The sequence below is a fragment of the Myotis daubentonii genome, chromosome 5, assembly GCF_963259705.1.
Source record: "Myotis daubentonii chromosome 5, mMyoDau2.1, whole genome shotgun sequence".
Lineage (NCBI taxonomy): Eukaryota > Metazoa > Chordata > Mammalia > Chiroptera > Vespertilionidae > Myotis > Myotis daubentonii.
The window spans coordinates 80988406-81012093 of NC_081844.1; the positions used below are offsets into that span (position 1 = coordinate 80988406).

Below are 23688 nucleotides of genomic sequence, written 5' to 3' on the forward strand. Positions count from 1 at the left end.
CTCAGAGGTGCAAAGAATATTTCCCGAGGTCAAACAGCCGAATGTTATAATCAACTAGGATAAAGAGCCTCAGCCGCCCAAACTTGAGGCCCAGCTGCCAGAGTCCTAGGCTGCCCCTTTGCTGAAATGGTAGCCTGTGAATGGGTAAGGACACATCTTGAAAAATACAGCCTGGCACAGAACAAGTACTTGTTAAAGGTTCGTTGACTGACTGACTGAATGAGTGAATTTGAAGATAGTTGTTTAAAAGACACTGTACTTCACCCCAAACATGCTGAGGTCTACAATTCAGGACTCTCCATTTATCACTGCTGCCAGCAGCTCTTCCCACCTCGTTACCCAGAAGCTAGTCTAATGGCATTAACCATCCCAGCCAGCCAGGATACCATTAAAAGCTTCAGTCCAGTCCCTGTGCCCCCACCCCCAGGTCTTGGCTGTGGGCCCTGGGCTGGGAGAGTGATCTGGTTGTTTACCAGGAATTTGGACCTTCTTCAGAGAAAAGCACAGATGACCTATTAGTCTAATTCAAGCACTTAGCAAGGAATGACTGTTCCATTCACACCCCAGCCCTAGGCTAATGGAGCCAAAGCAAATGGAGAGGCCTTGACAGCTCAGAGATCTTCCTGGGAGGGGAAGAAGGGGGAAGGTCCAGCCAGTGTCCCACTGGAGTTTGCAGGGAGGAAGGTTGTTTGGATATTTCCTGGGGATGGGTGGCCGATGGTGATACAAGAATGTATGGGGAGAGGTTTTCCTATTGTACCCACCACTCCACAGCCCCTCTGCACATCCTACCCCCAAATTGCCTTAAAATTTGGGTGTAGGAAAACAAGCAAATATCTATTAATACAGAACTCATTAAATAAACTATATATGTAGAAATATAAATTCATACAAGTCCATGTTCTACAGCTGATAAAAAGGGTGATGTAGACCAAGCGCTCTACTCATGGATGCTGAAAGATTGACTTACACTTTGATATGCAGTGTCTGCCTCCCCTTATGTAAAAATTATACATACCCATAGATTCTCATGTGCACAGATGTGTAGGGAGCAGATTTGGAAGTTTGACAGTGAGATTTTAAAGGTTTTTAATTTCTTCTTGATAATTATTTATATCACCCGAATTCTCTACAAAAACCTTATACTATAATTGCTAAATCTTTTGAGTTCTTACTTTTTGTTGGTCACAATGTTTTTACATGGCTTATCTAATTTCTTATGAGGTAGATTCTAGGCTTCTTCCATGTTACAGATGTGGATAATAAGGCCCAGAGAGGTTAAGCCCAAGGTCACATAGTTATAAGACTGACAAAATCAAGTGTTGTTGGAGGATTAAAATAATACATGTACTTGCACACAGGAGGGGTTCAATAACTGAGGTTATCGTTATGATTATTGCACAGCACTTACCAACCTGCATTTTTGATTGACTGTCTTGCCTATTCCTCTGCCTTGTGAAAGGCTTGAAAACAGGATCTGAGTATTATTACCTTGGAATCTCCTGCACTTAGCACAGTGCCTTGCAGCCAGCACTCATTAGGTGCTTATGGAAAGGGTGAGTGAATGAGTTAACAGAAAAATGTCCACAGCTCTGTAAATATATTCTTCCAACTACTTTGCATAGGTGGCTGTTTCCTTATCCCAACAGGGGTGTTAATTAGGTCAAGTACCAGTCTCCCCTTTCCTCAAGCCCCATTAGACTGTGGAGCAGACCAATAACACAAGCAGGTGCTCAATAAATACTGTGGTTGACTGAGGACTCTCCCCTCTAAGCTGCTATAACAGATCCCAGCCAGTATCCCAGGAATGGCTGGAGCTTGAGCAGATACAGATCCACAGCCTCACATAAGCTATTTTTTCTTCTTCTTCCAACTCTATGTCAAGTACACAGAGAGGCTGAGAGACTTGCCTAAGGTCACACAGCAGTTGGTGGCAGAGTTGATATGTCTCCTGATCACTGTTCTGTGCTCCTCTGTCTGTAAAATCTCAAGTTCTGTATAAATTCACAATGTGTGAAAATGGAAAAAGAGCAAAGTTTTAAGTCAAAATGTTTAATCATGATCCAAGAGGCTGGGAGGACTTTGGGGCAGTAGCAGGAGGAAATCAAGGCCTAAATAGTCCAGCTCCTGATGCTCAAATGCTCTGCAGGATTCCAGGGCAGGACAGGCAGCAGGTTCCCATCCTCCATTCCGATGAGGAGACATGGGAGCAGGATTCTTGCTTTGGCCTCCCTAACAATGGGGACTGTGTTTCTACGCTGCCTCCGAACACCCAGCTCTGACTACCCGGAACATGCAATACCAACTGACTGATTTGTTAAACCCTGATGATCCTGGTAGGAAGGGATCAGGAGGGAGCTTAGTAGAGCCAGTCACCACCACAAGATATGGTTAAACCATGGTGACCAATTCCTAAGGAGGGGTGGCCTGAGTCAGCAGTGGAGGGAATGAGAACTTAGCCAGTCAGCTTCTACTGTGTGGATGTGCAATGGTGGGGATGTCAGGGTGGTCATGTTGTGTACTGCACCTCCTTCTGGATGCTGTCCTTTCCTCATTTCTTGCAGGCGGCAGGTCAGGCTGGGTGTAGTAGAGGGGAAGAGGGCCCCCAGGGAGGTCCAGCTATCAGAAACTTGGGAGCAGAATCAAGGTAAGTGTGCAGGAGAAAAGAGAGGGCATCCATGGCTGTGGCCTCAAAGCAAGGTTTTTGTTCTGTGGAAGAAATGCAATGGAGTTAGCTCTACCCCCTTCAACCACCTCGGCCTCAGTCCAGGCCTGTCCCCTTCACCTAAGGTGTCCATTAGAGGTCTAGACTATTTGTGATAACAAGGAGGTTACCCTCTCCATCCCCCTGTCTGCCTTGTCTGGGATTCTCCCAGATGATTCAGTAAAGGTATGAGGAGTGTAATAGAAGAGGCCCTACCTGGCGTTCCATCACAGGTAAGGTAGAGTCTGTCCAGTCCTGGGAGAAGAGCTGGCTGTGCAAACGCATCTTAACTGCAATAGCCTCCACTGAGGAGAAAAGAGAAGATAGTTTAGAAGCGGAGAGTTGTTGGCTCTTTAGGCTCCCAAGGAAGGAAATGGAATACCTCTGGGACCCTGGGATATAGGAGGGTAGAAGTGAGGAAAGGACAGGATCAAGAAAGAGGTGTAGTGACGCTGGGGCCCAGACAGGTTAAACAGGAAGCCTGGAGGTCACTCAGGGAGCAGGAGAAGGAAGACAGGCCCAGGCTGGGGGATGTAATCTATTCTGAGGAGGGGGCTGCAGGCCAATTGCAGGAGATCGACAGAGGTGATCCTTTTCCTCCCCCTGGGTCCAGATGACCTGGCCACTGGGGAGGGTGCAGAGGGAGCACACTCACTGAGGCAGGGGTTGTGGGAAAACAACTCTTCCAACCGCTCACACTCCTCCTGCATATTGCCACTGCCTCGGCAGGTACAGCTTAAGGCAACACTGGTATTGACGTTGCTGATGAAGTTGGGGGTCATGGCAGTTCCTGTGGGGTAAAGAGGGGATTGTCAGAGCCTAGGCCAACTCCAACTTCAGCTCCCACCCTCTCTCATCAATCTCAGGAGCACTCCATCTGGGTTCAGTAGCCAGAGCATTCTCACCCCAAGGCCAATCTATATCCCCTAGCCTCACCAATCAGCCCCATGTATGCTTGCAGACATCTGGACTGTTCTGTAGCACAGGTCCCTAGGATGTCCATGGGATGACAATGGGTCTGAAAATCGGCCAGGCGTGATCTGGAAGAAAGAAAATTCAAGAGTTTCCTTTAAAGATAAAATGTATAAAAAAAAGAAGAAGACTTCGCTCCCTTATCCCCCAGTACAGAGCACAATGGATACCTGACATTCCTGTTGTAAGGGAGTATATCCCCCGTGGCCCACATGGCTATGAACATGTAGACCTCCACACATGGACTAACATACTTTAATTAGCTTGGATGTTGAACTACTCCTGAGTGTAACCTGGAAAGGAAGCTCTGGACACTGGCTGACTCCTAGAAACCCAACTACACCTTTTCCAGGACTGGCTTCTCCCAATACACTTTGGTTCCATTAATCGTTTTTGTTGCCCTAACCGGTTTGGCTCAGTGGATAGAGCGTCAGCCTGCAGACTCAAGGGTCCCAGGTTCGATTCTGGTCAAGGGCATGTACCTTGGTTGCAGGCACATCCCCAGTAGGGAGTGTGCAGGAGGCAGCTGATTGGTGTTACTCTCTCATCAATGTTTCTAACTCTCTATCCCTCTCTCTTCCTCTCTGCAAAAAATCAATAAAATGTATTTTTTTTAAAAAATCGTTTTTGGCCCTAACTGGTTTGGCTCAGTGGATAGAGCGTTGGCCTGCAGACTGAAAGGTCCCAGGTTCGATTCCGGTCAAGGGCATGTACCTTGGTTGTGGGCACATCCCCAGTGGGAGGTGTGCAGGAGGCAGCCAATCGATGTTTCTCTCTCATCGATGTTTCTAACTCTCTGTCCCTCTCCCTTCCTCTCTGTAAAAAATCAATAAAATGTATTAAAAAAAATCGTTTTTGTCCATGACTTCCTTGTTCAATAAGAACTCGGACTCTGGGGGCAATGGAGAGATAAGGACACATATGTAATACCTTAATAATAAAATAAAATTAAATTTAAAAAAAAGAAGAAGGAGGAGGAGGAGGAGGAGGACGAGCAGAAAGGAATGAAATCTTTATCATCTAGGCCAGCACTTGTTATGTATCAGTACTAGCTACCAGCACAATAACAAGCAGTATGGCAGAGAAGTTAGGAGCACAGACTCTAGGCCAGACTTCATTCCAAACCTTATTAACAAACCTGACTTACTACCTGGGTGAACTTGACTATGTCCTTTCACCTTTCTCTGCTGTGGCTTCTTCATTTCTAAACTGAGACTGATAAAACACACACACACACACAAACAAACCAACATCTATCTTACAGAGTTCTTGTCAGGTTTAGATGAGTTAATTAACACATGGTAAATATTAAAACAGTGCCTAGCCCACAGTCAGTACTCAGTAAGTGCTAGTGGTATAATGAGAGCTCTGACTATGTAATATTTGCAGAAGAGGAAAGTGGGATTCAGAGGCTAAACTACTTGCCCAAGGTTACAGAGAAGTAAGTGTAACTTGATGTGACTCCATTGTCAACAAATGTCACTTGAATGGATGATAACTACATTTTGGTGAGTGTTTCCCTGAGAAGGCAGAGGAAAGCCAGATCAGAATTTGGCTGAATAATATGTACCAAACACCTTTCAAACCTTCATACCCTTTGATTCGGTAATGGTACTTGTAGCAATACATCCTAACCAATAATTAGATTTGTGTACAAAGATTAATAAATAAGAGTGATACTTATGTAGCATTATTTAGAAAACATCCTAAATATCCAACAATAAAGAATGATTAAATAAAATACAGGGCATCCATAAAATGGAGTAAGATGTAGGCTCTTAAAAATCAAGTGGTTGGTTGCCGAAACCGGTTTGGCTCAGTGGATAGAGCGTCGGCCTGCGGACTGAAAGGTCCCAGGTTCGATTCCGGTCAAGGGCATGTACCTGGGTTGTGGGCATATCTCCAATGGGAGATGTGCAGGAGGCAGCTGATCGATGTTTCTCTCTCATCGATGTTTCTAACTCTCTATCTCTCTCCCTTCCTCTCTGTAAAAAATCAATAAAATATATTTAAAAAAAAAAAAATCAAGTGGTTGCCCTGGCCGGTTTGGCTCAGTAGTTAGAGTGTCGGCCAGAGGTTCCTTTCTGCTCAAGGGCAGTACCTGGGTTGCAGGTTCGATCCTGGGCCCTGGTCTCGGCAAGTGCAGAAGGCAACCAATGTGTGTTTCTCTCTCTCTCTCTCTCTCTCTCTCTCTCTCCCTTCTTCCCTCCTTCCTCCCTCCCTTTTACTCTCTCTAAAAGTCAATGGGGAAAAAAAATCTTCGGGTGAGGATTAACAAGAAAAAAAAAGAAAAAGAAAAAATTCAAGTTGTCAAAGGACAGTAAATGACAAAATAAGCACCACCATTTATTGAGCACTTACTTTGCACCAGCAACTTAAGCACTGTACATAAATTATGTACTTTAACTCTCACCAAACTCCTACGAGTTATCTTAGTTTTTTACAGAGGATTAAGTGGAAACCTGGGTTAAGTGATGGAATTTGAGGTTAAGTGGTTGGCTCAAGGTCACACAGACCCACAACTTAAATGTAGATCTGTCTGACTTCAGAGCCTGTCTTCACCACTATTCCATACTGCCTCCACCAGAAAATGCTCATAAGATATGTACCATAAATGAGAAGAAGATACAAGATATAAATATATTCCCAGAATATCAAATTTTATTTATCTATATACAAAAAGGACTAGAAGGAAATGCTCCCCAAAGTATGGCAGATTAACTTCAGGTGATATAGATTTTGAGTGGTATTTTTATTTTTTTAAAATTTCTTTATTGATTAAGTTTTTACATATGTGTCCTTATCCCCACATTGCCCCCATCCCCCCCCCCTACTCATGCCCTCACCCCCCTGTTGTCTGTGTCCCTTTGAGTGGTATTTTTATACGTTTTTATATTTTCTGAAGTTTTTACACAAATACTATATATTCTTTTTGAGAAACGAGTTTCATAAAATTTTGAAGGGTAGCTACATTGTTAAGTCAGTGCACAGCCCCTGGGGAGTCGGACCCAGCACCGCCCCAAGGCGGCCTGCAGGGAACGGTGCACTGTGTCCTTACAGATCCTGCCCACCGCACCCAGCCCCACACCTGCACAGCGGGTCCGCGTGGCAGAGGCGCCGCAGGTCCAGGCAGTTGGGGGTCCCGGACGGCAGCGCGCAGCTGGGGGCGATGGTGTTGCGCCTGCGCTGCCCGCAGCCCAGGTCAGACGGCGCACAGGGGCACAGCAGCAGGCCCTGCGCGTGGGGCTCTGATGCCTTCTCGAAGAAAGCACGGAGCTGCTGGAGGCAGGTGGAGCGCCGGCAGTGGGGCCCCGAGGAGCAGGCCTCCCCATAGGCCTTGCGCAGCCGGTCACACTTGTCATTGAGAGTGCACAGCATGGCGAACTTAAGGCAGAGGTCCGAGTCTGTGGAAAGAGCCGCACCAAGTCACCAGTCCTCCTGCAAACCCAGCTTCCCTAGGAATCCTTGCAACCCTCTGATTTAACAAGCATGGTAGTGGGGGTAGGAAGAAAGGAAGGACTGCCCAGAGTAAGCTACTCTCCTACTCCTCAGCTTGACTCGGGGGGGGGGGGGGGGGGGGGGGGAGGGCAGAAAAGCCACATACATCTAGAGCTCATTTATCTAGAATTCAAGTAGCCAGAAAGCTCAAATAACCAAAACCCTTTCCTCAATCTTATGTATCAAACGAAATCTCATGGTGGAAATAAGCTACGACGATCTAAAGCATTTTCTGACCCTAGCTGGTTTGCTCAGTGGTTACAGCCTTGTTGGCTTGCAAGCAGGTACCTAGGTTGCAGGCTTGATACCCGGGCCTCTGCGGGAGGCAACCAATCCATGTGCCTCTCTCACATCACTGTTTCTCTCTCTCTCTCTTCTCCCCCCTTCCACTCTCTCTAAAATCAATGGAAAAAATATGCTCTGGTGAGGATTAATAAACCACTTTCTGAACTGTCCAACAAATGCAATCAAATTCTACTTAGGATTTTGGTTTTGTTTTACATCTATCTATTCTGCTCAGTATTAATATCACCTGCTTTTCTTGCATTGGTTGATGCATGCATAAAAGTTTCCCATTCTCTTGAGTCTTGGGAAATTACGGTGATATTCCAATTAATAGAATATTCCAGCAATCAGAACAATGGAGTAACTGGAACAGGTAAATTCCTGGATTCTGTGTAACTAAGAGTTTATGTATAAATCTCTTTGCTTTTCTCTCAAAATTCGAATATATAGGACTACATAACAAAACTCCCATCTTTCTCAAAAAGAGAGTGGATGTGTGTGCATTCCCTTCTAATTAACACGACAGCTTCTCTTTCCTGAAAAACATGCTTCATAGTCCTTGCCAGACAGATGGCTCCTCACCCTGAGACACTCCTGAGGAGTCACTCTCTAACCATTTTCCCTGCCCATCCCATTAAAATGGTTGAAAACAAGCAATTTCCTAGTCTTCAGAGACCAAAAAAAAAAAACTACTTAAAAAGAATTTTTGGGGTTTTTTTTTAGAGAGAAAGAGGAAGGGAGAGAAAGATGGATTTGTTGTTTCACTTACTTATGCATTCATTGGTTGATTCTTACATGTGTCCTGGCCAGGGATCAAACCCACAACTGTGGCCTATTGGGACGATGCTCTAACCAACTGAGCTACCCAGCCGGGGCAAAAAACTACTTTCGTGCCTACCTCGAATGAGGGTAAATAATCCATTTCAGCACATTTTTTTTCTGGGACTGCAGCCACCCCCACAAACCCTTTGCAGAAACCCACCTTTTGGAACCAAGGAGCCCTAATGGGCTCACTTCGAATGCCTCCCTGATAATTATTGCTCTTTGATGACTCTTGTGAGGCCAGGCTATGCCCCAGAACTCAGGCTCCCACCCTGCACAACACTGCTTTAGTTACCTGGCAGGTGAGGACTCTTCCCTCACAAGCTCCCAGCTTGTGTTCCCCACCAGGGCCCAGGCCCAGCCCCCACACCACAGTCTCGGCTTGCCTCCACACCTGGCTTGAGCATGCTCAGTTTGCTGATATTCATTTTCCAGGGTTTTCTGGTCACTGTGTCTTCATAGGGGGAGACATCCGGCTCATAGTCACCTAGAGACAAGGTGGGGAGCACCAGAGTCCTGAGGACCGGGCTGGGGACGGGAGCAGGAGGGGCTGAGGCTGCTGAGTCAGGCCTCAAAGCCCCATGGAGAAAAGGAAAATGCAGTTTCTTCCTAACTAGCTGTAAGCTGTGCAGAAGTGAGAAAAAAGCAGGGCCATGAATAAGCTAGGTTTGATGATAAGAATAGTAAAGGTACCATGTTGAGCACACTGTGTGCTGGGCACTATAGTATAAGTGACACCCTATATATACAGGGTGTCCCCCCAATTATATACATACTTTTAACCCATTGTTAATTCCAATGGGTTAGATCTGAAAAGAAAGAAACATCAATTGAGCTATCAGCTGCTAAAGTGTGTATACACTTTGGGAGGACATCCTGCACATATATTCTACATATATTTGATCTCACTGAATCCTCCTAAGAAGCCTTTGGGTAGGTAAGAAGAAACAGGATGAGAGAAGTTAAGTCACTTGCTCAGGTTCACATAAGCTAAAAAGGGGAGCTGGGATTTCAAACCTAGACTATCTGATTGCAGAATCTCTGCTCCTAACTACTAGACATATTTCTGAGGGTCCATGAGCAGGCAACAGTACTCTGTCTTGTTTTCTCTTCCTATTGGAGAAGGGGCAGCGGTAGACTCTGTTCCAGGCCTGACCACTTGGCTATGGAGAAGCACTGCATGCTGAGGAGATGGAAGTGAGGCCAGGTCCCAAACTGAACCTGAGGGAGAAAAGCATACAAGGAAGAAGCAATGATCTCGAAGGGAACACATCTCTCACAGTACCCCCATGGGGCTGTGGGCTCCTTAAGGGGGCTTACTGTGTTTTATCAAATCACTGCATAGTTCATATACATGGTAGGTACTCAATAAATGCTGGTTAATAAATCTCGCTGGAAGAGAGGTGAGAGAGGTGAGCTTGCAGGTTTGTCACCCAATAAACCTCTATGAATGCATCTTCAGGAAATGAGGAATATGGATGATGTCAGCCAAAGAGGAGAGGACAGTTTGGATACATGGAAAGACCTCGTGCTTCTAAGGGGAAACGGGAGGCAAAAGGATCCAAGGAGAAGTCTCAGGGCAAGTTCTGAAACAGAAGGGATTAAGATGAGGAGTGAAAATCAGGAATCAAAGGTGTGATAAATTGTATTACTGTTTCCAATTATTTGCTACCCACCCTGTGGGAAGATCATACATCCCCACCTGTCACCATGTGACTTTCAGACCCCTGTCCCACTGCTAGGTTTGGCCATGTGATTTGCTTTGGCCTGTGCATTGTGAGCTGAAGTTTCATAAATCACATCCATATGAGCAAAAGTTTTAAGAACCATTACCTGGTTCTGCTGTAGCTCTCTTACCTCTATCAGCCGGTATCCCTGAATGAAGAAGACAGGTAGAGCAACTCATGGAAGCCTGCAGCAGATGTGTAACATGAGCAAGAAAAACATTTTTGTTGTTGAAAGCCAGAGATTTTGAGGTTGGTTGGTTGTTACTGCAGCATAACCTAGCAAATTCTTACTAAAAATGCAATTGGTATGCCCTAACCGGTTTGGCTCAGTGGATAGAGCGTCGGCCTGGGGACTGAAGGGTCCCAGGTTCGATTCCGGTCAAGGGCATTTATCTTAGTTGCGGGAACATCCCCAGTGTGCAGCTGATCGATGTTTCTCTCTCATCGATGTTTCTAACTCTCTATCCCTCTCCCTTTCTCTCTGTAAAAAAAATCAATAAAATATTTTTAAAAATACAATTGGTAAATAAAAGTGGGGTGCTGCAGGAACAACAACAACAACTGAACAGGGTGGTGAACTTGGAAGAATGATGATATACTTTAAGAGGAGAAGCTGAGAAACAGAAGGTTAGTATGTCTTCATTGCTATTGGCTACATTTGGCAAGGGACTGGAAGGAAGATATAAGCTCAGAAAAGAACTGGCCAGTTTGCAAATAGAAAGGAAACAGAAAAGGGAGAATCCAGAAATTCCAGGACTTACAGGATTAAGAGTTGCAACTGCTTCTCATCTTCAAATGGTAAAAGATAGAATTGATATCAACAAATCAACAAACGACAAGTGCTGGAGAGGATGCTGAGAAAAGGGAACACTCGTTCACTGCTGGTGGGAATGCAGACTGGGGCAGCCACTATGGAAGACAGTATGGAGTTTCCTCAAAAAGTTAAAAATGGAACTCCCATTTGACCCAGTGATCCCACTTATAGGAATATATCCCTAGAAACCAGAAACACCAACCAGAAAGGATATATGCATCCCTATGTTCATAGCAGCGCAATTTACCATAGCGAAGATCTGGAAACAGCCAAAGTGCCCATCAGTAGATGAATGGATTAGAAAACTGTGGTACATCTACACAATGGAATACTATGCTGCTGTAAAAAAGAAGGAATTCTTACCAATTGCAACAGCATGGATGGAACTGTAGAGCATTATGCTAAGTGAAATAAGCCAGTCAATGAAAGAAAAATACCACATGATCTCACTCATTTATGATTAATAAAGACCATTATAAACTGATGAACAAAAATAGATACAGAGGCAGAGCGGCATCGAACAGACTATCAAACTACAGCGGGAAGGCCGGGGAGGGTTGGGGGGGGTTGGGGGGGAGGTAAGAGATCAACCGAAGGACTTGTATGCATGCATATAAGCATAACCAATGGACATAAGACACTGGAGGATAGGAGAAGCCGGGGGAATGTCAAGAAGGGGGAAAAAAGGAGACATATATAATACTCTTTGTAATACTTTAAGCAATAAAACAAAATTTAAAAAGTAAATAAATAAAAAGGAGAGACCTTTCTGCAAAAAAAAAAAAAAAGAAAAAAAAAAGATAAAATTGAAAAAATGCTTTGAGTAATAAAGTCTGTTACAACTCAGCCTTAGAGCAAAGACCAAATCAAGTTTGTGGTTATCATGCCCTTTGTGGAGATCTCTCATTGATTGAGATGATATCCAATAAATCCTGCCAGTTGGACAAATGAATTTAGGGAAAAAAGAATAAGGTAATTGCTCTCCCACAGAAGCCCGATAAGGGCAAGGTATCTCTAATTCAGTCTAAAAAGAGATGGATGTCTTGAAAATAATTACAGGAAAGGCTACTACTGGCACAGGAGGTGACAGAAGTCAAAGTATAAAAAGAAATTATATTTTGAAAGAGTTGAACTACTAAGAGTCACCAATTTGGATTAAAAGAGACTGTGCCTATTTGAGCCTTAAAATGACCCAACATTCCTGAGATAAGAAGCAGGCTGAGCCCTGACCGGTTTGGCTCAGTGGATAGAGCCTCGGCCTGCGGACTGAAGGGTCCCAGGTTCGATTCCAGTCAAGGGCATGTACCTTGGTTGCGGGCACATCCCCAGTAGGGAGTGTGCAGGAGGCAGCTGTTCGATGTTTCTCTCTCATCGATGGTTCTAACTCTCTATCCCTCTCCCTCCCTCTCTGTAAAAAATCAATAAAATATATATTTAAAAAAAAAAAGAAGAAGCCGGCTGAGAATGCTGCTCAGTCCCCAAGGAGGTCAGGTTCTATCTCCAGCCCTTTTCAGACGTGGCCAAAGAAAACACAGCAGGTCTTTGAAATATATCATTTAGTTCGACGTTGTTTCATTTTAATGTTGGTGAGAAAAAAAATTGATTCCCCACAGAGCAACTGTGTGGAGTTTGCACATCTCCCCATGTCTGCATGGGTTTTCTCTAGGTTCTCCGGTTCCTCCCCATTCCCAAATGTGCACATGTTAGGTGAACCAGCACGTGTACATTGTCTCATCTGAGTGAGAGTGGCTGTGGGTATGAGTGGCCCTTTGATAGAAGGGCCTCCTGTCCAGGGTGGGTTCCCGCCTTGCACCCTGGTCTGCCAGGATAGGCTCTGGTCACCCACGACCCTGAACTGGAATAAATTATCTTACTTGTTTTTATTAATCTTTCTTAAATGTATGTATAGCTCACATTTATCTCAAGGTTTAATATCAGAAATGCTTGGGTCTTTATTTAGAAATTTGGGGATGTTTTGAGGCCAGAAACATGCCATAGGAACTTAACTCTTGTTTATGTCAATTAGCCTCTGGGAAAATTGGTTTTATTATATGTCGCTTCACTTAAAGTAGAAGTTTCCAAGAATCTATCGATGATATTAAGTGAGGACTTACTGTAACAGACAAGGAAGGACCTCCAAGAGAGCTAGAGAACAATGAATAGAGCAACTCTCCCATGGAGCAAGAACAATCCCAGTTCCCAAGGAAGTTGGCCCTGTGACATTTGTCTAGCAGGACTTCAGAGTCTCTAAGAATCAATGTCTGCTGCATGACTCCCATCCCTCTTCTTTCTTGCTGACAACGTTTGTTCTGGTTTTCCTGTCCCTGTTCCATTATTGTGCATTGAGTATAAATGGGAGGCAGATGACTTGTCTTTTTAAGTCCATAATTTTCTAAATCAAGCGGAGCCACACTCAGACCTGATATAGAAAGAATCACAAGATCTTGGACTTGAAGCCTGATGTCATGCTTGGATAAAACTCTTAGGGCATCTTCCTAAGATGTGTATAAGGATATTTTGCTTGTGAAAGAGAGGAAAATGAATATTTTGACCAAGTGGTGGACTATGGAGACTGTATTATTATTTCCAGTTAATTTTGCCCTCACTGTAAGATTATATATCCTCACTTATTGGCATGTGATTTTCAATGTCTCCCTGTGGGAGGAGTATACATCCCCTCCCCAGTGATGTCAGGCATGCCTGCCATGTGATTTACTTTATCAATGAAATGTGAGCAGAAGTATTTTCTATATAACATCTGAGCAGGAGCTTTTAAAGCTATCACATGGTCCTGCCATTGTTCAATTCCCTCTGCTATAAGAAGGGAACATCCCAGATAGAGGCTGTAACCTCAGTCTGGATCCCAAAATGAAGGGGACACATGGAACAGCCAACATGGAACATGAGTAAGAACTAAATCTTTGTTACTACGGCATGGTCCGGTAAAAACTGACTAACACAGAGAGTCAGAGGGAGCTCTTCTCTTTGGCTTCAAATACATTCTCTCTTTTACCATCTCCTGCCTGGAATGAGTATCCTTTCTGTTGAAGGCTGGACCAGCACACTGCCTCCCAGTCTCTGAATTTATGGATTACATTGTATTTGGAGCTTGTTTATAGATTAAGACCATTTTCCTCCACCTCCTCTCCAAACTCTTCTGTTCCAGTAGCTCTTCAGGTTAGGCCTCGGCCTGATTCAGGCCTCTGCCAAGAGGCAGCTACATGGTGTCAGGTAAGAAAGTGGCAAGTAGCCCTAGCTGGCTTGGCTCAGTGGATAGAGCATCAGCCTGGGGACTGAAAGGTCCCGGGTTCAATTCCTACCAGGGGCACATGCCTGGGTTGTGGGCTCGATCCGCAGTAGAGGGTATACAGGAGGCAGCCGATCAATGATTCTCTCTCATCATTGATGTTTCTATCTCTCTCATCATTGATGTTTCTATCTCTCTCATCATTGATGTTTCTATCTCTCTCTCCTTCTCTCTTCCTCCCTGAAATCAATAAAGAAATATACTAAAAAAAAAAAAAAAAAAGAAAGTGGGAAGTAGGGAAGTGAAATGGTAATGTTGGGAGACCCAAAAGGATACTGCCAATTCCTCCCTCCACTACCAAGTGGCTCATATACTGAAGGATTAAAAAGCAACCCCCTAGAGCCCTGGTCAGCAAACTGCGGCTGGCAAGCCACACGCGGCTCTTTGGCCCCTTGAGTGTGGCTTTTCCACAAAATACTGACTTCTGCGCATGGGCCACGAAGTTTCAATCGCACTGTACGTGCGCGCCCGCATGTGGTATTTTGTGGAAGAGCCACACTCAAGAGGCCAAAGAGCCGCATGTGGCTCGCAAGCCACAGTTTGCCGACCATGGCCCCTAGAGCCATCTTCTCTAGCTTAGTCCACTCTAGGAAGGGGACCTCACCAAGGCTGCGGGCAGGGTGAACAGTCCAGTAGATGTCCAGGCAGGCAGTTTGGTTCTTCATGCGCCGGTGACACGTGCAACTCATCAGAGAGCTGTTCCTGAGGTGCTGTGCTGCCTCCAAGCAGTCCAAAGAAACGGAAGGCTCCTCTGCTGGTGACAGGGTGCTTTCACTAGCCGCGCAGGAGCTCAGGTGGTGGTAAGCAGCATTGCAAGTCGGATTGGCCTGGCATTTCCTCCTGGCCTGGATACAGCTACTCGTGAGCCGGCCCTCTGTGGGGAGGGGGTCCCCTGTGGAGGGAGAGATACCAGGTGAGGCTCACATAAGTCAGAGTAGCTGCCTGGGAGTACCAAGTCCTCAGGTAAAGTGGGGGGAGGGATTCAGGTGAAGCTTTGGGCAGGACAGTATTGGAGTGGCACAAAAGGCCTTTAGAAATAAATGTAGGGAGAAGGCAGCCCAGCAGAAGTGGAGAACAGATCAGGCCCAATAAGAGTTGGGAGTCTGAAGAGAGGCTGCTTAGCCTCCCCGGAGGGGAAGGGGGACAGTTGTTTAAAGATAACCCTCGCCGAAACCGGTTTGGCTCAGTGGATAGAGCCTCGGCCTGCGGACTGAAAGGTCCCAGGTTCAATTCCAGTCAAGGGCATGTACCTGGGTTGCGGGCACATCCCTGGTAGGAGATGTGTAGGAGGCAGCTGATCGATGTTTCTCTCTCATTGATGTTTCTAACTCTCTATCTCTCTCCCTTCCTCTCTGTAAAAAATCAATAAAATATATATTTTTAAAAAATAAATAAATAAATAAATAAATAAATAAATAAATAAATAAATAAATAAATAAAGATAACCCTGCCAGGCATAGGGAGGAGGGCTCGGGGCAGAGCTATGTCATGGGTGGGACTAGCATCATAACCAGAGAGTTGAAAATGGGTATGGGTGTGCTAAATGAGAGTTAGCAATAATTCTGAGCTGCTTAAAATACCTTACAGTGGAAACTGGTTGAGGTTAGGGTGGGGAGCTTTTGCTGACTCTGTCACTGACTCAGGAATACCAATGTTGGTTACAGCTGAGCTCTGGAGGAAGACCCTGCATCCTGGAGCGTGGGGTCCCTATCAAGGGATAACAGAACATCATCATACCCCGTTTTTCAAGGCAAATTATCTAGGAGTCATCTTAATTCTTCTTTCCTTCACAACCTATGTTCAATCCAACAAGTCCTGTCAACTCCACAACATATCTGGAGTCTGCCCACTTCTCTCCCCAGCAATTACTACCTCCTTTGCTCTAGCCAACATTAAATCTTGTCTGAACTACTGCCAAGACTTCTTATTGGTCTCCCTGGTTCCATCTTCCAAATTCATTCTCCTAAACCACTCACTCACCCTTTCCAGATTTGTTGAGATGTGTATGTAACACTAGTGTGTTTTAGGTGTACAATGTGATTTGATACACAAACTAGTATATACTATGAACTGATTACCACAATAAGATTAACATATCCTTCACCTCACACAATTACTCTTTTGTTATTGCAGCCATCTCTTTTTAATGAAATTTTTAGGTTAGAAAGATTTTTACTGAAGTAAAATTCATGCAACATAAAATTAACCATCTTAAAGGGTACAATTAAGTGGCATTTAAATACATGATTAGTCTAACCATCACCTCCATCTAATTTCAGTACATTTTTATCTCCCCAAAAGGAAACCCACACCCATTAATCACATCATTCTACCTTCCCCCTAGTCTCTGGCAACCACTAAACTGCTTTCTGTCTCTACAGATTTTCCTAGATATTTTATGTAAATGGAATAATAAAATATTTAATCTTTTATATCTGGTTTCTTTCACCTAACATACTGTTTTTGAGGTGCATCCACATTGTAGCATGTATTACTACTTCATTCTTTTTTATGGATGAATAATATTTCATTGTATGGATATACAGCATTTTGTTTATCCATACATCAGTTGATGGACATTTGGGTTGTTTCCTTTTGGTTACTTTGAATAGCGCTGCTGTAAACATTCCTGTCCAAGTATTTGCTTGAACTGGTATTCAGTTCTTTGGGGAGTATACCTAGGAGTAGATTGCTGGATCATATGGTAATTCTATATTTAACTTTTTGAGAAACTGCCAAATTATTTTCCATAGTGGCTACACCATTTTACATTCCCACCAGTAATATTCAAGGGTTCCAATTTCTCCATATACTTGCCAACTCTTGCTATTTTCTTTTTTTTAATAGCTATCCTAATGGGTATGAAGTGGTTTCTATTGTGGTTTTCATTTGCATTTCCCTAATAACTAATGATGTTGACCAACCATATTTTCATTATAGCCATTTGTATGTCATGTTTGGTAATAACATTTTTATTGAAGAATAACATACAGAAAAGCGCACAAAAAAAGTAGAGTTTAATGAATTTCAAACTGAATACACCTGTGTGATCAGACCCCAGGTAAAGGACCAGAACATTTCCAGCATCCCAGAAGCCCTCTGCCAGTCATCATCCCTTCCAGGAAACCAGCATCTTCACTTGTTTTGTTTTTTAATAAGGACATTTGTGGGGGTTTAAAATATATTTTTATTGATTTTTAGAGAGGATGGGAGAGGGAGAGATAGAAACATCACTGATGAGAAAGGATCATTGCTCGGCTGCCTCCTGCACACCCCATATGGGGGATGGAGCCTGCAACCCAGGCATGTGCCCCAACGGGGAATCAAACCGACAACCTTTTGATACATTAGATGGTGCTCAACCAACTGAACCACACCAGCCAGGACCAGTTTGCAGTTTAAATGTTATCTCAAAAAGGCCATCCCCAACCAATGTAAAATAACCCCCTAGCTATTCAAACACATTATTACTTCGATTCCCTGCATAGCACTTGCCACCACTTGATTTTTTTTGGATTATCTCCCCCTCTAGACTTCCATGTTGATCTTTTTTGTTGTTGTTAATCCTCACCCTTGGATATTTTTTCTATTGATTTTCAGACAGAGTGGGAGGGCGGAGGGTGTGGAGCGGGAGAGAGAGAGAAACATCGACATGAGAGAGACACATTGGTTGCCTCCTGCACACACCCCAACTGGGGTTAGGGATCAAACCCACAACTGAGGTAAGTGCCCTTGATCGGTAATCGAACCCAAGACCCTTTGGCTGGAGGATAATGTTCCAACCATTGAGCAACACTGTCCAGGGCTTACATGTTTATCTTATCACTACTCTATCACCTGTGCCTATTCTTTGTGAGCTCCTACTATCCTATCTAATAAAAGAGAAACATGGTAATTGGCATACACCGCTACCCTTCCCATTGGCTAATCAGGGCGATATGCAAATTAGCTGCCAGCCAAGATGGCGGCCAGCAGCCAGGCAGCTGGAAGCAAACATGAGGCTTGCTTGCTTCAGTGATGGAGGACTCCAATGTTCCCCGCCTGCCTTGCCAGCCTCTAAGCTTGCAGTTTAAGAAACATTGTAACAAATATAGAAGCTAAACAAAACCCCAGAAACCTGCTTTCAGCGAGCCAGGATCTCAGAGCTGGAGTTATACATTGTTTTGATTATAGAACCAAAACAAACCAGGTACCTGCTTTCAGGAGCGGAGGCCTAAGAGCTGGAGCCTCAGAGCTAAAGCTGGCCCAGAATTAAAAAAGAAAAAGAAAAAAAGGAGTGGTTGGGAGCTTCCGTCACCCACCAGCCTGAAAACAGCCCTCAGCCCCTCACCCAGACTGGCCAGGCACCCCAGTGGGGACCCCCACCCCGAAGGGTGTGTGACCAGCTGCAAACAAGCCATCATCCCCTCACCCAGGCTGGCCAGGCACCCCCGTGGGGACCCCCACCCTGATCCAGAACACCCTTCAGGGCAAACCAGCCAGCCCCACCCATGCACCAGGCCTCTATCCTATATAGTAAAAGGGTAATATGCCTCCCAGCACCGGGATCAGCAGAGCCGCGAGGTCTCCCGGCACTGGGATCAGCGTGACAGGGGGCAGCGCCCAAACCCCCTGATCGCCCTGCGGCTCTGTGTGTGACAGGATGCGGGGCCACAACCTCCCTATCCGCCCTGCTCTGTTCATAACAAGGGAAGGCACCCCAACCCCCTGATCAGCCCTGCTCTGTGCCTGATGGGGGGAGCTCCCCAACTCCCTGATCGCCCTGCGGCTCTGTGTGTGACAGGGTGCAGCGCCTCAACCCCCTGATCGGCCCTGCTCTATGTGTGACAGGGTGCGGCGCCCCAACGCACCCCCCCACAACGGGCCCTGCTCTGTGTGTGACGGGGTAGAGCCATAACCTCCCCATCGGCCCTGCCCTGAGTGTGAGAGTGGCGGCGCCCCAACCCCCTGATCGGCCCTGCTCTGTGGGTGATAGAGGCCGGCGCCCCAACCCCCTGATCCACCCTGCCCTGAGTGTGACAGGGGGGGTGTCCCAACTCCCCTATCAGCCCTACTCTGTGAGTGACAAGTGGGGGAGCTCCCCAACCCCCTGATTGACCCTGCTCTGTGCATGACAGGGTACGGAGCCCCAACCCCCCTGATGGGCCCTGCTCTGTGCGTCACAGGGGGCATCGCTCCAACCCCCTGATTGGCCCTGCTCTGTGCGTGACAGGGGGTGGCGCCGCAACCTCCCCATCGACCCTGCCTTGAGTGTGACAGGGGGCGGTGCCCCAACCCCCCAATCGGCCCTACCCTGAGCGTGACTGAGGGTGGCATCACAACCTCCCAATCTGCCCTGCTCTGTGCATGACAGGGGGCGGCGCCCCAACTCCCCAATCGGCCCTGCTCTGAGCCCAACCAGGGGCTGCACCTAGGGATTGGGCCTGCCCTCTGCCACCGGGGAGCAGGCCTAAGCCAGCAGGTCGTTATCTCCCGAGGGGTCCCAGACTGTGAGAGGGCACAGGCCGGGCTGAGGGCACCCCCCTCCCCCGGGCCTCTAGTCTATATATATAAAAGGCTAATATGCTAAGTGTCTAACTGTCCAGGTAATGTCACATAGCAATGCCTGGCTTCCTCTCCCTAGCGACTAGCCTCCTTGCAGTTTCTTCAACCCAGGAACACCCAAGTGGAAACATTTTACACTGTAACCAAATGTCTGTGAAGAGTTTTCCCATGCCTCATCTCATTTGATCCTCACAGAAGTCCTGGAGTAGGAAGATAAGAGACTCAGTGGAATCCTATTTTCTTTTCATTAGCCGGAAAACGGAGATTTAGAAAGCTTAGAAATTTGACCCGATTGAAAAGAAGAAATGGTGGACCTTGAAAATGACTTCAGGTTTTCTCACTGTACAGAATATAGTCAAACACTGTGCAGTTAAATATTTTACCCTTTGTTCTCTTTGTGTGACCTACAATAATAATCCGCTTCATGTTGATATTTACTGCTATGCTGCTGACAATTACCTGAGAAGTTGGAGTGCTTCACTGGACTGGAAAAAGTTTAGCTACATCAGAAAGCAGGTCTAATTAAGCAAGTTTATTCTATGTAAAAGCCCAAGTTGACTCATGTATGCACGATACATATAAAGCTCTCGCTGGCGCCAATCGCATGCCTGTGTTTCCATCTGTCATTGTTGATCGTGAATTTGGTTGACACTTCTATTATAGAGAAAGGGTTAATAGAGATATTAAAATATTTCTTCTAATTAATTTCCTTTCAATGTGCACCAATTCGTGCACTGGGCCACTAGTTTAAGAAATAATCAGATAACAGAGACAGTCTGTGAGCCACCTCTATAACTTTCTGGGTCCCTTCCCTCTACTTACAATCAGATTCTCAAAATTAGGAGGGGTCTCAGAGTTTAATTAGTCCAACTTTCTCTTCCAATCACATAAAAATCATTTAATTACTTATTAAAATGCAGATTTCTGAGCCCCATCCCAGAATTACTGAATCAGAATCTCTAGTGATAAAGCCTGGGAATCTAAATTTTTTAAAAAATCACCGAAACCGGTTTGGCTCAGTGGATAGAGCGTCGGCCTGCAGACTGAAGGGTCCCAGGTTCGATTCCGGTCAGGGGCATGTACCTGGGTTGCGGGCATATCCCCAGTGGGAGATGTGCAGGAGGCAGCTGATCGATGTTTCTCTCTCATCGATGTTTCTAACTCTCTATCTCTCTCCCTTCCTCTCTGTAAAAAATCAATAAAATATATTTAAAAAAAAAATAAAAAATAAATTTTTTTAAAAATTATTATTTTTTTTTAATCCTCATCCAAGAATATGTTTATTGACTTTTAGAGAGAGGAAGGGAAAGAGAAAGAGAGGGAGAAACATCGATGTGAGAGAGATATATCAATCGATTGCGACCATACCCATCCCAACTGGGATTGAATCTACACCTCAGTATATGCCTTAACAGGGAATCAAATCCAACCCCTTCCCCATTGGGAAAAAACACCTGCAACCTTTTGATGTAGGAGACAACTACTCCAACCAACTGAGCAACCTGACCAGGCGGGAATCCAAATTTTAGCAAATTCACTGGAAAGTAATATGCACCTTATAGCTTAAGAATTGATGCTATATCCAGTGCATAAAAACATTACTGATTTTTCCTTTGGCTTAAACCTCCAATATGCCTCAGCATAACACTTTGTCTTTTTATTTAAAATTTCAATATTTTGTTCATCATGGATTTTTTTGGCGTTAATTTTTATTTTAAAAAATATTGCATTGAAATATTCTTTATCTTTATCTTGACTACTGAGTTTCTGGGCATCCCCTTCACTCACCTCACCTTAGTCCCAGCCCTATATAGGACCATTTAATTCACTTTTTGGACCTTAATTTCACAAATGTAAGATGAAGGGATTGGATTAAACCAGAATTTTTCAATGGAGGAGTTGAAGAAGAGAGAAGTTAGGCCTCTTTTAGTGGTATATCAGAATTTTCAAAGGAATGTGTAGTTCAAAAAAAACATATTTGACCATTTTATATGTGGAAGATGAAAAAACAGCTTTTAAAGTTTCAAAATATATTTAAGAAAAGCACGAGATTTTTTTTTTTTTTAAGGAAAGCACGAGATTTTTATCTTTACCAAAAGTGGGACATGAATTTAAATAGTCTGAGAAATGCTAAATGTTTTGATATGTACCCAGTAAGAGTTTGCTGAAAGAAATATAGCAGGTCCAAGTCTCATTGCTTTCACTGGACTAAATATCGAGTTGTAACAATTTTCAAAATAAAACATCTCTGATTCCTTAGCTGATAGTTCACCAAGTCTGGGCAATGGTGGATTTAGGGGCACGGAAGCTCAACAGAGGGTGGGGGCAAGGTGTTCAGTGTTTACCCTTGATCCTCACATGCAGCCATACTGTTAGGGTTAGTGACATTTCCTGGGCAGCCAAATCTTATCAGTGATGTCTTACTGCCCTGATTTACTAATGGTCAGTTTGGACAGACTAGCCCTTGCCCTCCTTCCTTCCATATCTGCCTTGCAGCCAAGATTGCAATTCTCCAGTACTCACCTTGTGGACAGAGGTCACCATCCATGTGCGGTCCCTGCCTCAGTATTCCCTCCACACAGGCTCTGGGCAGGAACCCGGAAATGAGATTCCAAGCACTCATCCCACACAAAGGCCATGCACGGGCCCATTCCCTGGGATCCCAAGCTGCCCGTCCTTAGGGCAATGACATGGTTCTAAAACCCGGCCTTGATCTACCTATTCCACAAAACACCTATTGTGTACCTACAATAGGGAAACGCACTGTGCTGATAGATTGCAGGGAAAGGCCATTTTGCCCAAGAGCCAATTTTCTCCTCTAATTAAGATAGTAACAGCCCTGGCCAGTTTGGCTCAGTGGATAGAGCATCGACCTGCGGACTCAAGGGTCCCGGGTTCGATTCTGGTCAAGGGCATGTACATTGGTTGCGGGCACATACCCAGTAGGGAGTGTGCAGGAGGCAGCTGATCAATGTTTCTCTCTCATCCATGTTTCTAGCTCTCTATTCCTCTCCCTTCCTCTCTGTAAAAAATCAATAAAATATATTTTAAAAAAGAGATAGTAACAAAGTACATCTTTAAGGGGCGTAGGTTGGTGGTGAGCAATATTCTCAGCAATACAACCAAATAACGATGTTAGCATGTTGTGGCAGCAGTTTACAACCCTGATTTGTGACGCTCCTAACCCAAACTTCTCATCTGTACCTAGTGTCCACTTCCCCAGTCCTCACAGGGGACGGAAGAGGTGATGCCCACGTGGAGCAAATGGAGTTTCCCCACCTGCCGGAGACGGTGTTGTGGAAGTTGTGGGTTGTTCTGTGATGGTGCAGATGCACCACAAAAGAGGAAGAGGAGAACGGGAGCTAGGAGATGCGTGGGCGTCCTGGTCATGGCATGCAACTCAATCTACAACCGTTCAGACCCTTTATTAGGCATGGAACCCAGCCTTTCCCTGGCCCCCCTGGGGACCTCCTCTAGTTCCCCAGGCTCGGAGGAACCGATACCCGGGACCAGGTGGCGGTGCGGTGAGTCCTCTCTGGGCAGTGCTGACAGGGCTCCACCTACACACTCCCCTTCTCTCTCCTCCTCCTAACACTCTGGCCGAGAGGGTCGGGTCAGGCGCCGGGGACACTCACCGGCTCCGAGCAGCGGCAGCAGCAGTAGCAGGACAGACAGCGCCGACAGCAGGTTCGCGGGGCGCGCCATGGCCACGGTCAGGTGCGCGGGGCGGCGTTCGCCCCTGGGCTGCTCTGCCTGTGCCGGCGCCACGCTCCCTTCACTCCTCGCACTGGAGCTCCGGGAGCTGGGGGCCCCTTGCCGGCGCCTCCCACCGCTGTCTCCCGCCCCTCCCCGCGCGCCAGGCGCCAACTCTCGCACCAGGGTCCTGGGCGCCGCCCTCCCACCCGAAGCGCACAAACGAGGCTCTTCTTTCACTGGACGGAGAAACAAAACGCCGGGGTGGGGGCAGAGGGCGAGTGCTCCGGGAGCGGGAGGGCGTGGAAGATCGTGCTCTATC

At 45.7% G+C, this 23688-nt stretch overlaps 1 protein-coding gene across 1 annotated transcript; it reads right to left on the reverse strand.

Annotated features, from left to right (window-relative positions):
- Positions 1-852: 852 nt before the first annotated feature.
- Positions 853-23569, reverse strand: GFRA3 (GDNF family receptor alpha 3). Its single transcript, XM_059698498.1, has 8 exons — positions 23309-23569; positions 14734-15021; positions 8676-8768; positions 6765-7080; positions 3641-3744; positions 3360-3494; positions 2921-3009; positions 853-2709 (listed from the first exon to the last, which is right to left on the reverse strand). Exons 1-8 carry the CDS (start codon positions 23376-23378, stop codon positions 2623-2625), a joined length of 1182 nt encoding a protein of 393 aa, XP_059554481.1. The 5' UTR covers positions 23379-23569; the 3' UTR covers positions 853-2622.
- Between the last annotated feature and the right edge of the window lie 119 nt (positions 23570-23688).

Excerpts from the sequence above, each read along its gene's own strand:
- GFRA3 (XM_059698498.1), bottom strand. The coding sequence starts at position 23,378 with ATGGCGCGCCCCGCGAACCTGCTGTCGGCGCTGTCTGTCCTGCTACTG. Across the intron at positions 3,745-6,764 it reads CACGCGGACCCGCTGTGCAG|ATCACGCCTGGCCGATTTTC; the intron begins GTGTGGGGCTGG and ends TCTTTCTTCCAG. Across the intron at positions 3,010-3,359 it reads TTCCCACAACCCCTGCCTCA|TGGAGGCTATTGCAGTTAAG; the intron begins GTGAGTGTGCTC and ends TTTTCTCCTCAG.